The sequence below is a fragment of the Ziziphus jujuba genome, chromosome 3 (genome assembly GCF_031755915.1).
Source record: "Ziziphus jujuba cultivar Dongzao chromosome 3, ASM3175591v1".
Taxonomy (NCBI): Eukaryota; Viridiplantae; Streptophyta; class Magnoliopsida; order Rosales; family Rhamnaceae; genus Ziziphus; species Ziziphus jujuba.
This window is the reverse complement of record NC_083381.1, coordinates 19,176,147-19,191,756: the sequence shown is the minus strand read 5'-3', so window position 1 is coordinate 19,191,756 and position 15,610 is coordinate 19,176,147. Positions and strand designations below refer to the sequence as shown.

The following is a 15,610-nucleotide window of genomic DNA, read 5'->3' as shown; positions in this document are numbered from 1 at the left end:
GTATGTTGCAGCAAACGCTACAGTGAATCAAGCAATTTGGATCAGGAAAATACTAGCAGATTTACACATGAACCAAACTGAGCCAACAGAAATTTATGTAGATAACCAAGCTGCCATTGCAATTTCAAATGATCCTATTTTTCATGGAAGGACAAAGCATTTCAAGATCAAGCTATATCATTTGAGAGAAGAACAGAAGGCTGGTGAAGTTAAACTGGTTTATTGTAAGACTGAGAACCAAATTGCAGATGTGCTTACCAAGGCTCTTCCAAAAGCAAGATTCGAAGTTCTGAGAAACAAACTAAGTCTATGCAGCTATTAGGCAAGGAGGAGAAATTGTTGTAACAGTGCCTAGGTAGCTGCATATGGAGTTGTTGTCAGCTGACCAAGTCATTAGAATATTTGTTATGCAGTTAGCTGACCAAGTCTTTAGGATATTTGTTATTATTTATGCTGTTATGCTGTTTTACTTGTTAATAGCTAGAAATTAGGAAGCTGTTAGTCATGCCTTGTGTTTAGGAAATATTTTTGTTTTTCTGTTAAATGTTAGCTCTATATAAAGAGTAGTGCAGTGAATAAAAAACACATTCTGGTCTTCAATATTTTATCTGGTGTCTTATAACTACAGATTGTAATGGACTTGACGGCTTCTGAGATACTTGCTTCATAGTTGGCCGAGACTGTGGAGTTTGTTGCAGGCATGCAAATGCAATTTCTGCAATGGAGATCACTTGGTCCGCTATTTGCCTCCTTGGAGGCGAGAGACTTTGATCCAGTACATCCTTAAGTAGAACATCGAAATCCAGTAACGGTGATGGTAACAAAGATGATATGAGATCTCCTGGATGCTTTCCCATGATCACTTTCAATCTTCTCATTTATTTCCATTGTATAAGCGAGCTCTTCAAAGAAATATGACTTTGAGTTAATATTTTATGACGATTAGAAACTTCGTATAAGACAATTGCAAATAAGTCAGGTATATATATATATATTCATCAAAGTAAGTAAATTAAATTATATAAATCTTCTTCTATTTATGTATATACAGAGGCCTCAAAAGTACATAAACAAAAGTAGTCAAACCATTCTAGTTAATCTCTGTTATCTATGTCTAGAAAATATGCATAATACATGGTTCTCATGTCTGATCTAGAAATCCGCCTTTGAAGCTATTTGAAAAATACAATACGTAAAAAATATATACAAAGAGTATGATTTGATCTGTGATTTGATCTTGAATCCTTTTGCTAGGTATATCTTTATGCTTCAGCTAGGAACTTCTAGTTCTTATTTGTCGAAATAAAAAGTACTATTTCTGTTGTACAAATTATTATTAATTTTTTTTAATAAAATCAGCAGAACATGAGTTCCTGGTTGCTTAAAAGAAATAAAAAAGGAACCAAAGGATGCATTATAGATTTAACATAAAGGAGAGTAACTTTGATTGGACACTTACTCGGGCCAGAGAAGCCAAAGGTTCCTGCAAATGGAGTCCAATTCGATGGCTCTAGATCCAACGTTGTAGCAGCACCAAAGTCAGAAATGTGAGCTTCGTAATCATAGTCCAATAGAACATTCTTAGTTGATATGTCCCTATGAATTATAGCTGGACAACATTCATGGTGCATGTATGATATAGCATCGGCTAAATCTTTCACCACGTTTATTCTCTTGGTCCACTCCAACTCCACTGCCTTAACATTATCGCTCAATATCTTCAACAAGCTCCCCTCTTCCATGAACTCATACACCAAATATGAGTGTCTTGTATGTGAACAAAATCCGTAAAGCTTAATGATATTTCGGTGGCGAGCTCTTGTCAACACATTAATCTCACTTTCAAAAGCTTCCTCACTAACCACTCCCTCATTCTCATGCAATTTTTTCACAGCAAAAGCTTGACCCGTTGACAGCATTGTTTTATAGACACTTCCATATCCTCCAACTCCAATGCAATATTTGGAGCTGAAGCTCTCTGTTGCTTCAACTATTTCTTCATGAACCTTTCTCCCATTATGGCTCCATGGTTCAAAGAATTTTATAGACAACTTCCTCTGCTACTCGACCTTTTGGTGGTGAAAGTCGTTGATCCAATAAATCCTTAAGCAGAATTTGATGAGCAGTTGGTAACAATGATGATGATGATTCAGAATGAGACAAGAAGAGATTATTTCCCATGATCAGTTCCAATATTACAACTCCGAAGCTGTACACGTCGCACTTTTCATTTACTTTCATTGTGTAAGCAAGCTCTAATCAGAGAAAAATGGCTTTTAAATTAATATATGCACTCATATATATATATATATATATATATAAGAGTGTGTGTGTGTGTGTGTGTAAATGCATATATCTTTCAGTAATTAGATAATTAAACTTGATCTTCTCTTGTTGAACATAAAAAGATCTATTTCTAAATGATTTTTCTAATAAAACTAAGATAAACATGAGCTTTCCTGATTGCTAAAAGGAACAAAAAGATTGTCAATAAAAGATAACTTTGATGGAATTCTTACCGGGGGCTGAGTAGCAAAAGTCCCTGTAAACGAAGCCTAATTTGATGAGTCTGGATCTAAAGTTGTAGCAGAACCAAAGTCAGAAATGTGAGCTTCACATTCGTCATCCAACAGAACATTCTTACTCAATATGTCTCTGTGAATTATAGCAGGACAACATTCATAGTGCATATAGCATGTGGCATTTGCCAAACCTTTCACAATGTTCACTCGCTTTCTCCATCCCAACTCCAATGCTTTAACTTCATCTCTCAAGTTGTCTGCTAAGCTTCCCTTTTCCATGAATTCAAACACCAAAAATGAATATCTTGCATGTGAACAATACCATGAAGCTTAATGATATTTCGATGATGTGCATTTGGTAATACATTGATCTCAGTTGTAAAAGCTTCTTCACCGTCCAATATTCCATCGTTTTTGTGGAATTTCTTTATAGCAACAACTTCACCTGTCGGTAATTGTGCCTTGTAGACACACCCATATCCCCCAACTCCAATGCAATATTTGGAGTCAAACTTCTGTGTGGCTTTAAGTATTTCTTCATGTACATTTTCCCCCTCATAGTTCCATGTCGCAAAGTAAGTTTCAATAGGTGCTGCTGTTGGCTCATCCACGGCAGCCTCTCTCATTCGGTAGATGAAAATTATGCCAACAATGATAAGCAATGAAATTATAAGGCATACAATATAGAGGATGATCAATACTAAAGTTGCATTGCTACCTTTTCTTCTGTTTGTTGGGCAAGGTTTAAGACCAGTATTATTGCCACACAAACCTTTATTGTTTCCCAATACTGCCATGGTAAAAGCTTTGGTTTTTGGAAGTGGACCTTCCAACTGATTGTATGATATATCAACAAATATCAAACTCAACATATCATCTTAAGAGGATGGAATAAAGCCAGACAGATTGTTGTGAGAGAGTTGTAACGTCTCTAAATTCTATAGATTTCCAAGCTTTGAAGGCAACTCCCCTCCAAGAAAATTGTGGATCACATCTAGATATTGAAGAAAGTGTAAGTTCTCAATTTGGAATGGAATAGCCCCAACATTTGTTATCTCTCAAGTTCAACCCTGTTAACTTGGAGCATCTATCTAAATCTTTAGGAATTGGTCCAGTCAGATTATTTTTTGAAAGATCAAGATTTCTGAGTTCTGATAACATTCCAATCTCTGATGGAACTTCGTTTGAAAGACTACTGTTGTTCAATCTGAGGTCGAATAACAATTTCTATTGGCCAAGTTCTTTTGGAATCTTCCCTGCAAGATGATTGAAGGATAGGTCAAGTATACGCAAATCAGTAGCTTTCCCGAGTTCAGGAGATAGCCTACCTGAAATGTCATTTTTAGAGATATTCAACAAAGAAAGATTACTGCATTTTCCCCACCTTTCAGAAAGCTCACCAAAAAACTTATTTCTACTCAAATCCATATAATACAAATTTGGGCATGTTCCAAAAATTTCTGATATATTTCCTGTAAGCTGATTTGCTTCAAGATGAATTATGATCAAGCTAGTGCAATTTCTCAAGGTTTTTGGAACTGGACCTATGAAGTTATTATCATCTGCATAAAACTCTAAAAGTTTCCCACCAAGACAAACATTATCTGGTAGATATCCAGTGAATGAATTGACTTGCAGTTGGTAATACTCCAAGTTTGTAAGATTGTCCATTTCCAATGGAATGGATCCATTCATGCTGTTATTGAAAAAGCTCAACCATGTGAGGAATCTGAGTTTTCCAATTCCTGGAGGTATAGGGCCAGATAGTTGATTAACTGTTACGTCCAAGACATTGAGATTAGTCAAGTTTCCAATCGTGGTGGGAACAAGTCCAGAAAGCTGGTTGTTAAAAAGGTCCAACTCCTTTAAGGCTTTAATGTTCCCAATGGAGGCAGGAATTGAGCCGGTGAGATGGTTCCCATAGAAGTGTAATTTATTCAATGATAAAATATGTCCAACTTCTTCCGGTATTGATCCAGAAATTTTTTTCCGACCAAGGTCTAGAATGGTTAAGATGCTTAGGTTTCCAGTGGATGCATGGATTGAACCTGAAAGACTATTGTTAGAAGCTCTGAACACCATAAGAGACCTCAACATGCCTATTTCATATGGTATAGATCCACTTAAATCATTGGAACTCAAGTCAAGGTGTTGCAAACTTGTTAAAAGGTCTATTTGCGATGGAATCTTCCCCGAGAGATTATTTATATCCAAGCGAAGATTGGTCAGTTTCGAATGGTTACAGATGTGGAAAAGGATAATATTTGGCCTCACTTTGTACTGGTAAGATATATTTTCAATTTCTTTAATTAATTTGGTGACTGTAACATTGAGCACAAAAAGAATCCCATATGATACTGAAAGTGGTATATATCTGCTGATTAAATTGGAAAATGATCATCATTCAAACTGATTAATTGGTCAAGTAAGAGGAAGAAATCATTGTTAATTATAATTAAAGCTTTTCTTATTATGCTAAATAAATTCAAACAACATGCTGCAAAGCCTTTTTTTTTTCCTTTTTTTTTTTTTTAAGCTCAAACAAGTAAGTTCAATACCTCAATGGAGTTCTGTTTTGTGCTAAAATTGTTAATATATATATATATATATATATATATATATGCTGCTGCCATGACTGTTGTTTGATCCATGAGCTGGCTATCTAATAAAGCCAAAAGGAAAAAAAGAGGTTAAAAAAAAAAAAGGAAAAGCATTAACCACATGACTAACCAAGTGGTAGGTTGATAAACAATATCAAATTCGCAATTGGTAATACACTGGTCGTCACAATTTTGTCTCTTATGGCATGGTTTATATTATTGTTGATGGTGGCTGCGGGCATAGTTTAAAATATCCATAAGTTCTTTGAAATTTACATTTTCCCAATAGAACAATAGAAAATATAGGTTTTAAAATGAAATAGATAAAATTTTAATAATTTCCAATGAAATTTCTAATATTTTTCCGAAACGTTCCATTTATATACATCCACATCTGTTCCTTTACAGTTTGGTCAAAATTTCAACAATATCCATCCGCATTTCCAAAATTTCTACTAAAGATTCTGCAAAAATTTCAAAAATATCTATATAAATTTAATATTTTTTGTCAAAAAAATTAAAAAATATTATTGTTATTTAATTTACATTATTACTTTTCGTACTATACATTTAAAAATAAGAATGAGGAAGAAAAAAATAATTTTTAACCATTAAGGAACTCTATGTGTGATATTGAGATAATATTCATAGATTATAATGTAATTAATAATAGTTGTATGATATATTTTAATTAATATAAAATTTTACCAAATATGTATTGTTTTGCTTTTTGTTATTTTAATCAATAATATTATATTTATATCTGTTAATGATTATTTAAGAAAATATAATAGATATTTAATATTTTTTCAATTTTTATAGTGAAATTGATCATTATTTAATTAAATAAATTAATCTTAAAGTTTTAATAAAAATTTTTATTTTATTTTATAAGTTTTTATTTTTTTTTATAAATTTTAATTGATATTAAAAAATTTTCAATATTTTTATTAATATTTTGATATTTTGGACATTTGGTATTTTTATTCATGGTTTATTGGAATGAGATTGTTTCCCAATGTAAAAGTAAAAAAAAAGAAAAAAAAGAAAAAAAGTTTTAAATAAGTTTGAAATAAAAATTGTTGCACTTACCGGTTAAAAACTAATGCTGATAGGGTATTTGGGTAATGACAAAGTTATTAAGAATCTGAAATTATTAGAAAAATAAATTTTTTTCTTGTTTGGATGATTTTTAAAAGGAAGAATTTATGAGACCAGCAAAAAATAAATCTCAGAATATGGAAAACTAACATGAAAAATTGAGAGGGAAATTGATTCCTGAAATTTAGTTTTCTACGATTCAGTTTCATGAGAATTAATTTTTCTCTTGATATGTTCGGTGAGTAATAGGAAAGTTGGGATTTGTAAGTAATTAAATTTAACATTGTATAATAAATTAAAGATAAATATATATTTTAAAACTATTTTGTTTGGAATTTTCAAAATGACACATCTATAGGTGTAACAACTTTTTTACATATTTTCCTACATTGGTAGGAATCTAATTCTTTGGACCTATATTTTTCTACCTTACAATAAATATTCAAACAAAAGAAAGTAATTGATTTACAAGGGAATTAAATTTCCACTAACTGTACTGTTATCTAAATTTATCGTTAAATATGTATCATTCTAAAATTCTCTGAGAAAATTGGTTTTATTTATCTTTTTAAATAAAATTTTACCTTTTAATTTTAATTCATAAACTTATTTAATTACTTGTAAGTCTTAAATAATTCTATTATTGACCAAACATTATAAAAGGAATTCCAAAAAAACTTATTATTTGGAAATTGAATATCAAAAACCTGATTCTCGCGAATCAATTTTCTTTAATATTTCCCTTTCTACCAAACAGGGCATAAAGAGAAAGTTTGTTGATGAAGATAAGACCATAATTTTAAAAATCCCATAAAAGAGGAGAGAAAAATTGGTTAAAAATTCAAAAAAAATTATAAAAAAGAAGTTTTTAAGTAATTTTACATTCTATGTAGTGTGGGTAGCAATTCTTGCCGTGCAAAAAGGTGCACTCTTGTGCAATCTGTTTGGTCATTTTTATATTTAACTGATGGGCCGCATAGGCCCATCCTTGCTTTTCATATTTTCATAGGGAATATAAAAAGGTGAGGGGAACAAAAAACAAAAGAAAATCCTTACACAAGTTTTCTTATTTTCACTTGTTTTAATAAAACTGCTCCGATCGACCGACTTATATATATTGGACAAAATATATTGCAATAAATGGCCAAGATACATCAAGGAACGAAAGTTTTACATAATAGGAATTAGGTGAAGTTATTCTAATTTAAATTTAAAATATGCAAATTATTAAAAAAAATTAATTCCTATGTTTAGATACAAATGTGTGGTTATATTAGACAAATATGACAGTTTCATAGAAATTTTGTAAATGGTCTGCTGTAAAGCAATTTGTTATTTCTATGTACATATATATATATATGTCCACAAGCATAACAATAGATAATAAATTTTTTTTTTATAATTACTTGTAAATTAATACCTGAAACAGAGATTTTGTTTTGATTTGTATATATCTGCTATATTATACCGTACTCTGTATAGAATTCTGATAGTTCCATAAAATCAATATTTTTATATTAATTTATATAGTTTTGTTGTCCTGCTTAAAAATGGAATCAACTGGTTAAACAAGAATTCCATCTATCCCTCTTTGTACTATGCCCTCCAAGTCTAGGGTTGGAAGGAGATAACAAAAATATTGTGATTCATGTATTTATATATATTTTGACTTAAAAATATCTTGTCTGTTTTTTTGGGGAAATTATGACATTTATATTCGATGAATTTATAATTTGTAGCTGGTAAAGTTATTTTATTATTCAAGGTCAACATTTAGGTGGCCTGTTAGTTTCTGAACTGTCATTCTTTAGGTTAGAGAATAGTCCAACAGTTTGGTTGGTTTGATCCAACTTTTTTTTTTTTTTTTTTGAGAGAGGTATTTAATAGCTGAAAATTGTCCATATGACTTTGGAGATGGTAATGCACCATTGCAGGGCAGAACAACGTAACTTTGCTGCAATGCATTCGATTATTTTGGGACTATATATAATTGTAAGGCCAGGTGAAAATTGGATCTGTTTTTGCAGGGCTTGGGATTATAATTGTTGTTGCAGCAGGATAAAAGTGTGTGCCTCATGCAAGAAATTATGGTCCAAACACAATGTCACATATGGAAATGGTTTTAGTAAATATTATATGGCTGCAAATTTTGCTTCAGTTCCATCTATTAGTAAATTAAAGATTATGAAATTGTTTTGTTCTGGAAAAACTCGTAGAGAAATACCGGATCATGTTTCAGTTTTATCCATTAGAGACAAAAAAATCAGTTTCCTTATTTAAGTACAAGACATAACAAAGTCCTGGTGTATCCAAGCTCGGGCTATCTTATTACACAAGAAAAGAAACACAATCCTAGGACTAATCTGAGAAAGAAAATGAACAAAATTTGACAATATCAAACAAGGAGAAATCCCAGCAGTTTAGGATGTCCATGTTGGGGAATCAAACAGCTGCTTTATTGTAATCATATGAAATGGCTCTGATAATGATTCTAATGGAGTTGACAGCTTTCTAGATACTTGCTTCATAGTTGGACGGAACTGTGGACTTTGTTGCAGGCACGCAAATGCTATCTCTGCAATGGAGATCACTTGGTGTGCTATTCGCCCCCTTGGAGGTGAGAGACGTTGATCCAGTACATCCTTAATCAGAGCGTCAACAGCCAGTAGTGGTGATAATAACAGAGATGATATGAGGTCTCCTGGATGCTTTCCCATGATCACTTCTAATGTTACAACTCCGAAGCTGTACACGTCGATCTTCTCATTTACTTCCATTGTATAAGCAAGCTCTTCAAAGAAATATGACTTTGAGTTAATATCTTATGATGATCGTAAATTTCGTATATGTAATTGCAAATAAGTCAGGTACATTTTCTTTTCATCAGAGTAGGTAAATTAAATTATATTAATCCTCTTCTATTTATGTATATACAGAGGCCTCAAAAGTACATCAACAGTACTCAAACCATTCTAGTTAATCTTTGTTATCTATGTCTAGCAAATATGCATAATACATCGTTCTCATGTCTGGTCTAGAAATCTGCCTTTGAAGCTCTTTGAAAAACACATAATGAGCAGATCTGCCGGATCATGAGCTTTCCTGGTCGCTAAAAAAAAGAAAAAAAAAAAAAAAGAAGTGCATAATGGATTTAACACAAAGGAGTAACTCTGATGGAACAATTACCTGGGGCAGAGTAGCCAAAGGTTCCTGCAAATGGAGTCCAACTCAATGACTCAGGATCCAAAGTCGTAGCAGCACCAAAGTCAGAAATGTGAGCTTCGTATTCATCATCCAACAAAACATTCTTAGTTGATATGTCTCTATGAATTATCGCAGGACAACATTCATGATGCATGTATAATATGGCATTGGCTAAACCTTTCACCACATTTATTCTCTTGGTCCACGCGAACTCTGCTGCCCTAACTTCATTGCTTAATATCTTCTCTAAGCTCCCTCCTTCCATGAACTCATACACCAAATATGATTGTCTTGCATGTGAACAAAACCCATAAAGCTTAATGATATTTCTGTGGCGTGCTCTTGTCAAGACACTAGTCTCACTTTCGAAAGCTTCCTTAGTAGCAGCTCCTTCATTTTCATGCAATTTTTTCACGGCAACAACTTGAGCCGTTGAAAGCATTGTTTTATAGACACTTCCATATCCTCCAACTCCAATGCAATATTTGGAGCTGAAGTTCTCTGTTGCTTTAACTATTTCTTCATGAACCTTTTTCCCATTATGGCCCAATGCTTCAAAGAAAGTTACTGTCATTTCTGTTTGTCTTGGCTCATCCATATGCCTCTCTCTGTTTTTACAAACAAACAGTACTCCAACAACGACAAATGACAGAATCAGAGCACAAGATATAGACATCGTGACTAAAAATATTATAGATTTACTTATATTCTCTTTAGGTATGGGGCAAATCTTTATATTTGTGTTGTTGCCACACAAACCTTTATTATCTTCCAGTGCTTCAAGTGTGGCCTCTAGGAAGGCTTTGTTGTTGGGAAGAGGACCATCAAACTGATTATAGGATATATCAACGGATGTCAAGCTTATCAATTCCTTAAACGTGGATGGTATTGTGCCTGACAGATTGTTGTGTGAGAGGTTAAAAGTTTCTAGCTTATCCAAACGACCAAGCTCCAAAGGCAACTCTCCTGAAAGCAAATTCATACTTAGATCAAGATTTTCGAGGGAGTGCAGATTCCCAATTTGGAAGGGAATATGTCCACTGAATTTGTTATCCCTTAAGTTTAAATGGAGTAGTTTTGAACAGTGTTCCGAATGCATGGGAATTGATCCACTCAATTGGTTGGCTGCAAGGTCAAGGGTTTCAAGGTCCAACATTATTCCAATTTCTGCAGGAACATTGCTAGAAAGGGAATTATTGTTGAGCTTGAGAATGTACAACAATTTCAGCTGTCCCAATTCCTTAGGAATTTTACCTACAAGACGGTTCGAAGAGAGGTCAAGTTTCCGCAATTGAGTAGCCTTCCCAAGTTCAGGAGGTAGCCTACCAGAAATTTTATTGTTAGAGATGTTCAACATCGTGAGGTTTGGACACTGTCCCCAGTTTCCAGTAAGTTCTCCGAAAAACTTATTGTTGCTCAAGTCCATATAATCCAAGCTTGGGTATATTCTGAACTCTTCTGATATATTCCCCGTTAGTTGATTCCCCTCAATTGAAAATCTAAGTAAAGAACTGCAGTTTGCTATGCTTTTTGGAATGGAACCTTTAAAGCTGTTAAAACCTGCTGCAAACCATCTAAGCTTCCCACTAAGACAAATATTATCTGGAAGATAGCCAGTGAGATAATTATCATGCAGTGAAAGCTCAATAAGAGATTTTAGTTGTCCAATGGACAGAGGAATTGAGCCAATGAGCTGGTTATCATTTAAATAAAGGAAGGTAAGTGATTTAAGATGTCCGATCTCATTGGGGATGGACCCAGCTATTTTGTTTAGACCAAGTTCCAAATCAGTTAACTTGCTCAAGTTTCCAATGGACACAGGAATTGAACCTGATAGACTGTTACTATGAGCATAAAATAACTCAAGAGATGCCAACATGCCTACTTGAGGTGGTATAAAGCCATGCAAATAATTGCTTTCCAACCAAAGGAAACGTAAATTTGTTAAAAGGCATATCTGGGATGGGATGTCTCCGGAGAAATTATTGGAATCGAGGGCAAGGTAGGTGAGTGTAGAAAGGTTGCCAATGTGAGATGGGATACTTCCATAGAGGGAGTTGTCAAAAAGGTCCAGAGTGAGTAAGCTAGGAAAGGAGGAGAAGTTGAAGTTGTGAAGCGTACCTTTCAGATTACTGCTCTCGAGAGTAATGTTGATGACACTTCCAAAGTCGTTACAAGTGATCCCAACCCAAGAACAGGGGGTATTATTATAGAGATGATGAGAAGTTGAATTAGTAGAATTGAGATTCCAAGAACGGAGAAGAGAATGAGTAGTTGGATTCATATCAAGGCTGTCCTTCCATTTCACAAGTGCCACTGCCTCTCCACTTGCTGCAAAACAAGAACTAGAACAAAGAAGAAACAGTAGAATGATGATAAACAAAAAAAACAGATCAAGTGACCGTACAACGAGGTTTGGACTCCAGGGTGCCATGGACTTGATAATTTTTTAACTTTAAAGCAAGGCTTAAATGCCTTGGCTTTCTTTCAAATATATAGAGAGAGAGAGCATTTTATTTATTTATTTATTTAAAGAAAACGGAAATAATTATTCTGTTGTTTTTGAAGAAGAAATAATTCAAAATAAATAATTGTTTTTATTCCTTAGTTTAATTGAACGATTAGCCGTGTTTGTTCAGAATAACCCCTAGTTAAATAACGGATTAATTAATCAAATTTTCATTTCCATATAAATATTTTTTAATAGTCTTTTTGAAAATCGATATATCAAATAATTTCATTCATTTTTTGGTATGGTTTATTTAAAAATATATATATTTATATTCTAAATTTATTTTTAGCTACTGTTATTATCATTTCAATTTTTTCATTATATTTTATACTTCCTTTCTAAAAATTTGTTATTTTTCTCATTTTACCTTTTTTGTAATTTTTTTAGGGGTTTTATTATTATTATTATTATTATTATTATTATTATCTCCATTTACTTTATTGTTTTAATTGGATACCTGTGAAGACACAATTTATGTACTCAGCTAAAGATTCTGTTTTTTCTTTGGATCAGTGACTTTCAACTTGTAATGGGTCTCTTTCTACGCACTTCCCCATACCAAAGTCCTCAAAATTGATTTCTACTTTTTTTTTTCTTTTTTTTTGGTTGGGACGTAGAGACTTGTATTTTGTTTGTCTTTTTTGTTGCCAAGGACCAAGACTTCAGACTTTAGACTTTTTTTAATCCTTTTATTGAATTGCTAAATTGATTTTATTAAATATAATATATATATATATATATTATAAACAACCGTCATGAACAGATTGAAAAAAAATGAAAAAAGAGCCTAAATTGAAACCAAAATAAAAATGACTCAATAGAAATTGGAGGCAAATTAGAGGATTCAAAAGTATAGTTTACCCTATATTTATTTTAGATTTCAAAGAAGCAAAAAGCCAATAACAAAACCTCACAGATTCTCTGTTCAATGAAGTTGAAAATGGTGGCTCACAATAGTGTATTCGGCTCACTTTTAAGAGCTAGCATTTGTACTATGAGCATAAACTCTACAGTGTTTTATGAATTAAACTTCTTAAAAATGAAAAAAAAGAAAAAGCTTGAATTGAGTAGTCTTGCTTTGTACAAATTAATTAATGATGGCAGGTTTCATTTTTTTTTTTTTTCCTTCATTGAACCTGATTTACCTAGCCTATTATTGTAACATTCCACATCGGTTGGAGAGGGGCATGAAGCTGTGGATATCTTTCCCTTCAAGATGCGTTTTGACAAAATCTTGAGGTCAGGGGAGAGAGGGAGTGAACCCTGGCCAAAAAGGATAATATTTTGATGCGGGTGGACTGGGCGTGTATCAAATTAATTGTTTGTACTGAAACAGCGACATTAATTAATTATATATAGCTAGTGGATGGCTTTTCGATGAAGACTTCATGAACGCATGTCGTTTCAATATTAACTTTGCCAACCACTAAGATATTTGACACATATGCTACGCATTCTGCATTTCATAATTTTAATCCCTAACGAAAAGCTATCACAAACGAGTGGGTCGTGCCAAAGAGAGACCATACTAGCAGTGTAGTACTCATTCTAGGCTTATAGGGGTCATCACTCCCCGTCATATCTAACAATTCTAGGCTTTTTAATCCCAAATGTTGAATTTGATGAGTTTGCATAATTAGACTAAATCTATCTTCTAAAATTGAATCTAAAAGGTTAATTTCACATCTATGTTTCAGGTTGATCTAACTAGACATTACAATATATATATAGACATGAGGAAGATTACCATATTTGATGTCCAAGTTGATTAAAGTAATTTAATTGTTGGTATGCAAAAGGGTTTAAGGAGGGGAAAAATTTATTTGTGCAATCGCTATATGAATGGGGTCTTGTAACAAGCCATTTATACTTGAATTCAACAATTATTTCATAAAGAAAGAAGTCCACAAATTTTATTTTTAAATTGTGCATAATTATAGGTTGTTCGGTTTATTCTATATATGATCATTGGGAATTATTCTGGATGATATGATAAAAAGGTTATAGCTTACACGTAATACCTTCTCTGGTTGGTAGTGTACTTAAATGCATACAGGTAGCTCAAAATAATGCTATCCTGGAAATAGTCAATAGCACCAAGAGTGTTTCTCTACAGATATTTATAGCAGCTATAATTTTGACGAAGTCGAAGACATATTGTTTTTTTTTTTTTTTTTTTGACCAGTTAATTAAATACGGACACCTGTTATCTCAATACGTAAGAAAATATCAGACAAGTCTCGGAGCAAATCTACATGGTGGTTGCTCTTATTTTGACTTTTAGCAGTGACTTTTAAGTTCTAATATATGAATCTCGAACTCTGAAGTCTTATACTACTGTATTCATTATTAAATTATGGACTTTAAGTTTTGTTGAATATGTTACAACTGACTAATTCTTTACTTGTGAACCTCCAACTCTAGAGTTTTATAGAGTAGTATTCATCATTAAATGATTCTGATTTTAAGTTTTGTTGAATATTTTACAACTGACCATTTCTTTGTTGCTTCAGTTAGCTGTAATATGTGGAAATAATCGAACTTGGTGGGCCTGTCTGATTATTCCTTTTCATAGCAACTTTCAGCTGATTCTAACTTAATTAGTCTTATCCTTTTAACATCAACAAAGCACCAAAGAGACTTACCATGCCACTGGTTTAACTTCAGGGGAAGCAATTTCCAATTCACTCTATGTCAAAAGAAGGAATAGTATGATTATGAAACAGAGATCGATGGATAACTGGAGAATAGCAAGGGATATTTAATTGCAAAAATCATTTAAGTAATTTGACTTGTAGAAGATCATTTGTAAGTTAAACACCTCTCTAAGAGAATATATGTATATATATATATTTGGTTGAGTCAGGGTAAATTTATTTATTTCCACCAGGGTAAATTTTATATATACAAGCGGACTAGATTATTTTAAATTTAGTCGAGTTAGGTTGGATTAAATCTAATCTATGTTCCAAGCTCAGCATATATGTTCCATACAACAAAAGCAGTAGTATACATCAGAGATAGAGAGGATATAAGACAAACTTAACAAAAGATAAAACAAATTTTCTTACAATTACTTGTACATTAATACTTCAAATAGAGATATGTGTTTAGCTTTATATATCTTTTATATTATAATAAACTAGAGAGAATTCTGATAGCCACTTTCATTTTAAGCAAGGAAGGCTTCTTTACGAGAAAATTTGTAGTCAAGGGAGCATGATGAAACAGCTTGTTTACCTTCATTTTTGTCCATAATATCAACGTATCCTTTAACTGCTTTCCAAGTTCCGACCCAGACATTTCATTTTCTCTTTACTTGCATATTAAACATGATTTATGAAAATGAATTTCTTGCTTTCTTTGATTATTCCTTCTTAATTTGTTTTTGTATGTGCCTATATAAGAAGCACATTAAGTTCTCTCCCTAGCTATTTTCTACCATTTACAAAATCTTGGTAGATTTTTTTTTTAAGTACTAATTTGGCTAAATCGTTAGTGCCATATTCAACTGCTAGCCAGGGTAGGTAAATGGTCTGTTTTTGTCCTATTTTGTTTGGAAAGCAAGAAAACAAGAAGAAAACATATATCTAGAAAGAAAACTGAGAGAAAAAGGAGAGAAAATTTGATCGGTTATTGATGCTTTTTTTTTTTTTTTCGTGGGGTACAAA

At 32.6% G+C, this 15,610-nt stretch overlaps 4 protein-coding genes across 5 annotated transcripts; all 4 read right to left on the bottom strand.

Moving 5' to 3' along the window:
• Window positions 1-783: 783 nt before the first annotated feature.
• LOC107422644 (MDIS1-interacting receptor like kinase 2-like) lies at window positions 784-1,919 on the bottom strand. Its single transcript, XM_016032118.3, has 2 exons — window positions 1,460-1,919; window positions 784-902 (listed from the first exon to the last, which is right to left on the bottom strand). Exons 1-2 carry the CDS (start codon window positions 1,917-1,919, stop codon window positions 784-786), a joined length of 579 nt encoding a protein of 192 aa, XP_015887604.3.
• A 636-nt stretch (window positions 1,920-2,555) lies between these two features.
• On the bottom strand, window positions 2,556-3,319 carry LOC107422645 (MDIS1-interacting receptor like kinase 2-like). The gene is made up of 2 exons (XM_016032119.3): window positions 2,888-3,319; window positions 2,556-2,792 (listed from the first exon to the last, which is right to left on the bottom strand). The coding sequence occupies exons 1-2, from the start codon at window positions 3,317-3,319 to the stop codon at window positions 2,556-2,558; spliced, it is 669 nt and encodes a 222-aa protein (XP_015887605.1).
• Window positions 3,320-3,749: 430 nt separating this feature from the next.
• LOC125423223 (MDIS1-interacting receptor like kinase 2-like) lies at window positions 3,750-4,619 on the bottom strand. The gene has a single exon (XM_048476878.2). The coding sequence runs from the start codon at window positions 4,617-4,619 to the stop codon at window positions 3,750-3,752; it is 870 nt and encodes a 289-aa protein (XP_048332835.2).
• Window positions 4,620-8,452: 3,833 nt separating this feature from the next.
• LOC125423400 (MDIS1-interacting receptor like kinase 2-like) lies at window positions 8,453-11,872 on the bottom strand. 2 transcript variants are annotated; one of them, XM_048477281.2, is made up of 3 exons: window positions 11,549-11,872; window positions 9,410-11,029; window positions 8,453-9,014 (listed from the first exon to the last, which is right to left on the bottom strand). In XM_048477281.2, the coding sequence occupies exons 1-3, from the start codon at window positions 11,859-11,861 to the stop codon at window positions 8,644-8,646; spliced, it is 2,304 nt and encodes a 767-aa protein (XP_048333238.2). In that variant the 5' UTR covers window positions 11,862-11,872; the 3' UTR covers window positions 8,453-8,643. The 2 variants fall into 2 exon arrangements, with proteins under 2 accessions (XP_048333238.2, XP_048333237.2); XM_048477280.2 differs by having other exon boundaries at window positions 9,410-11,872.
• Window positions 11,873-15,610: the final 3,738 nt, after the last annotated feature.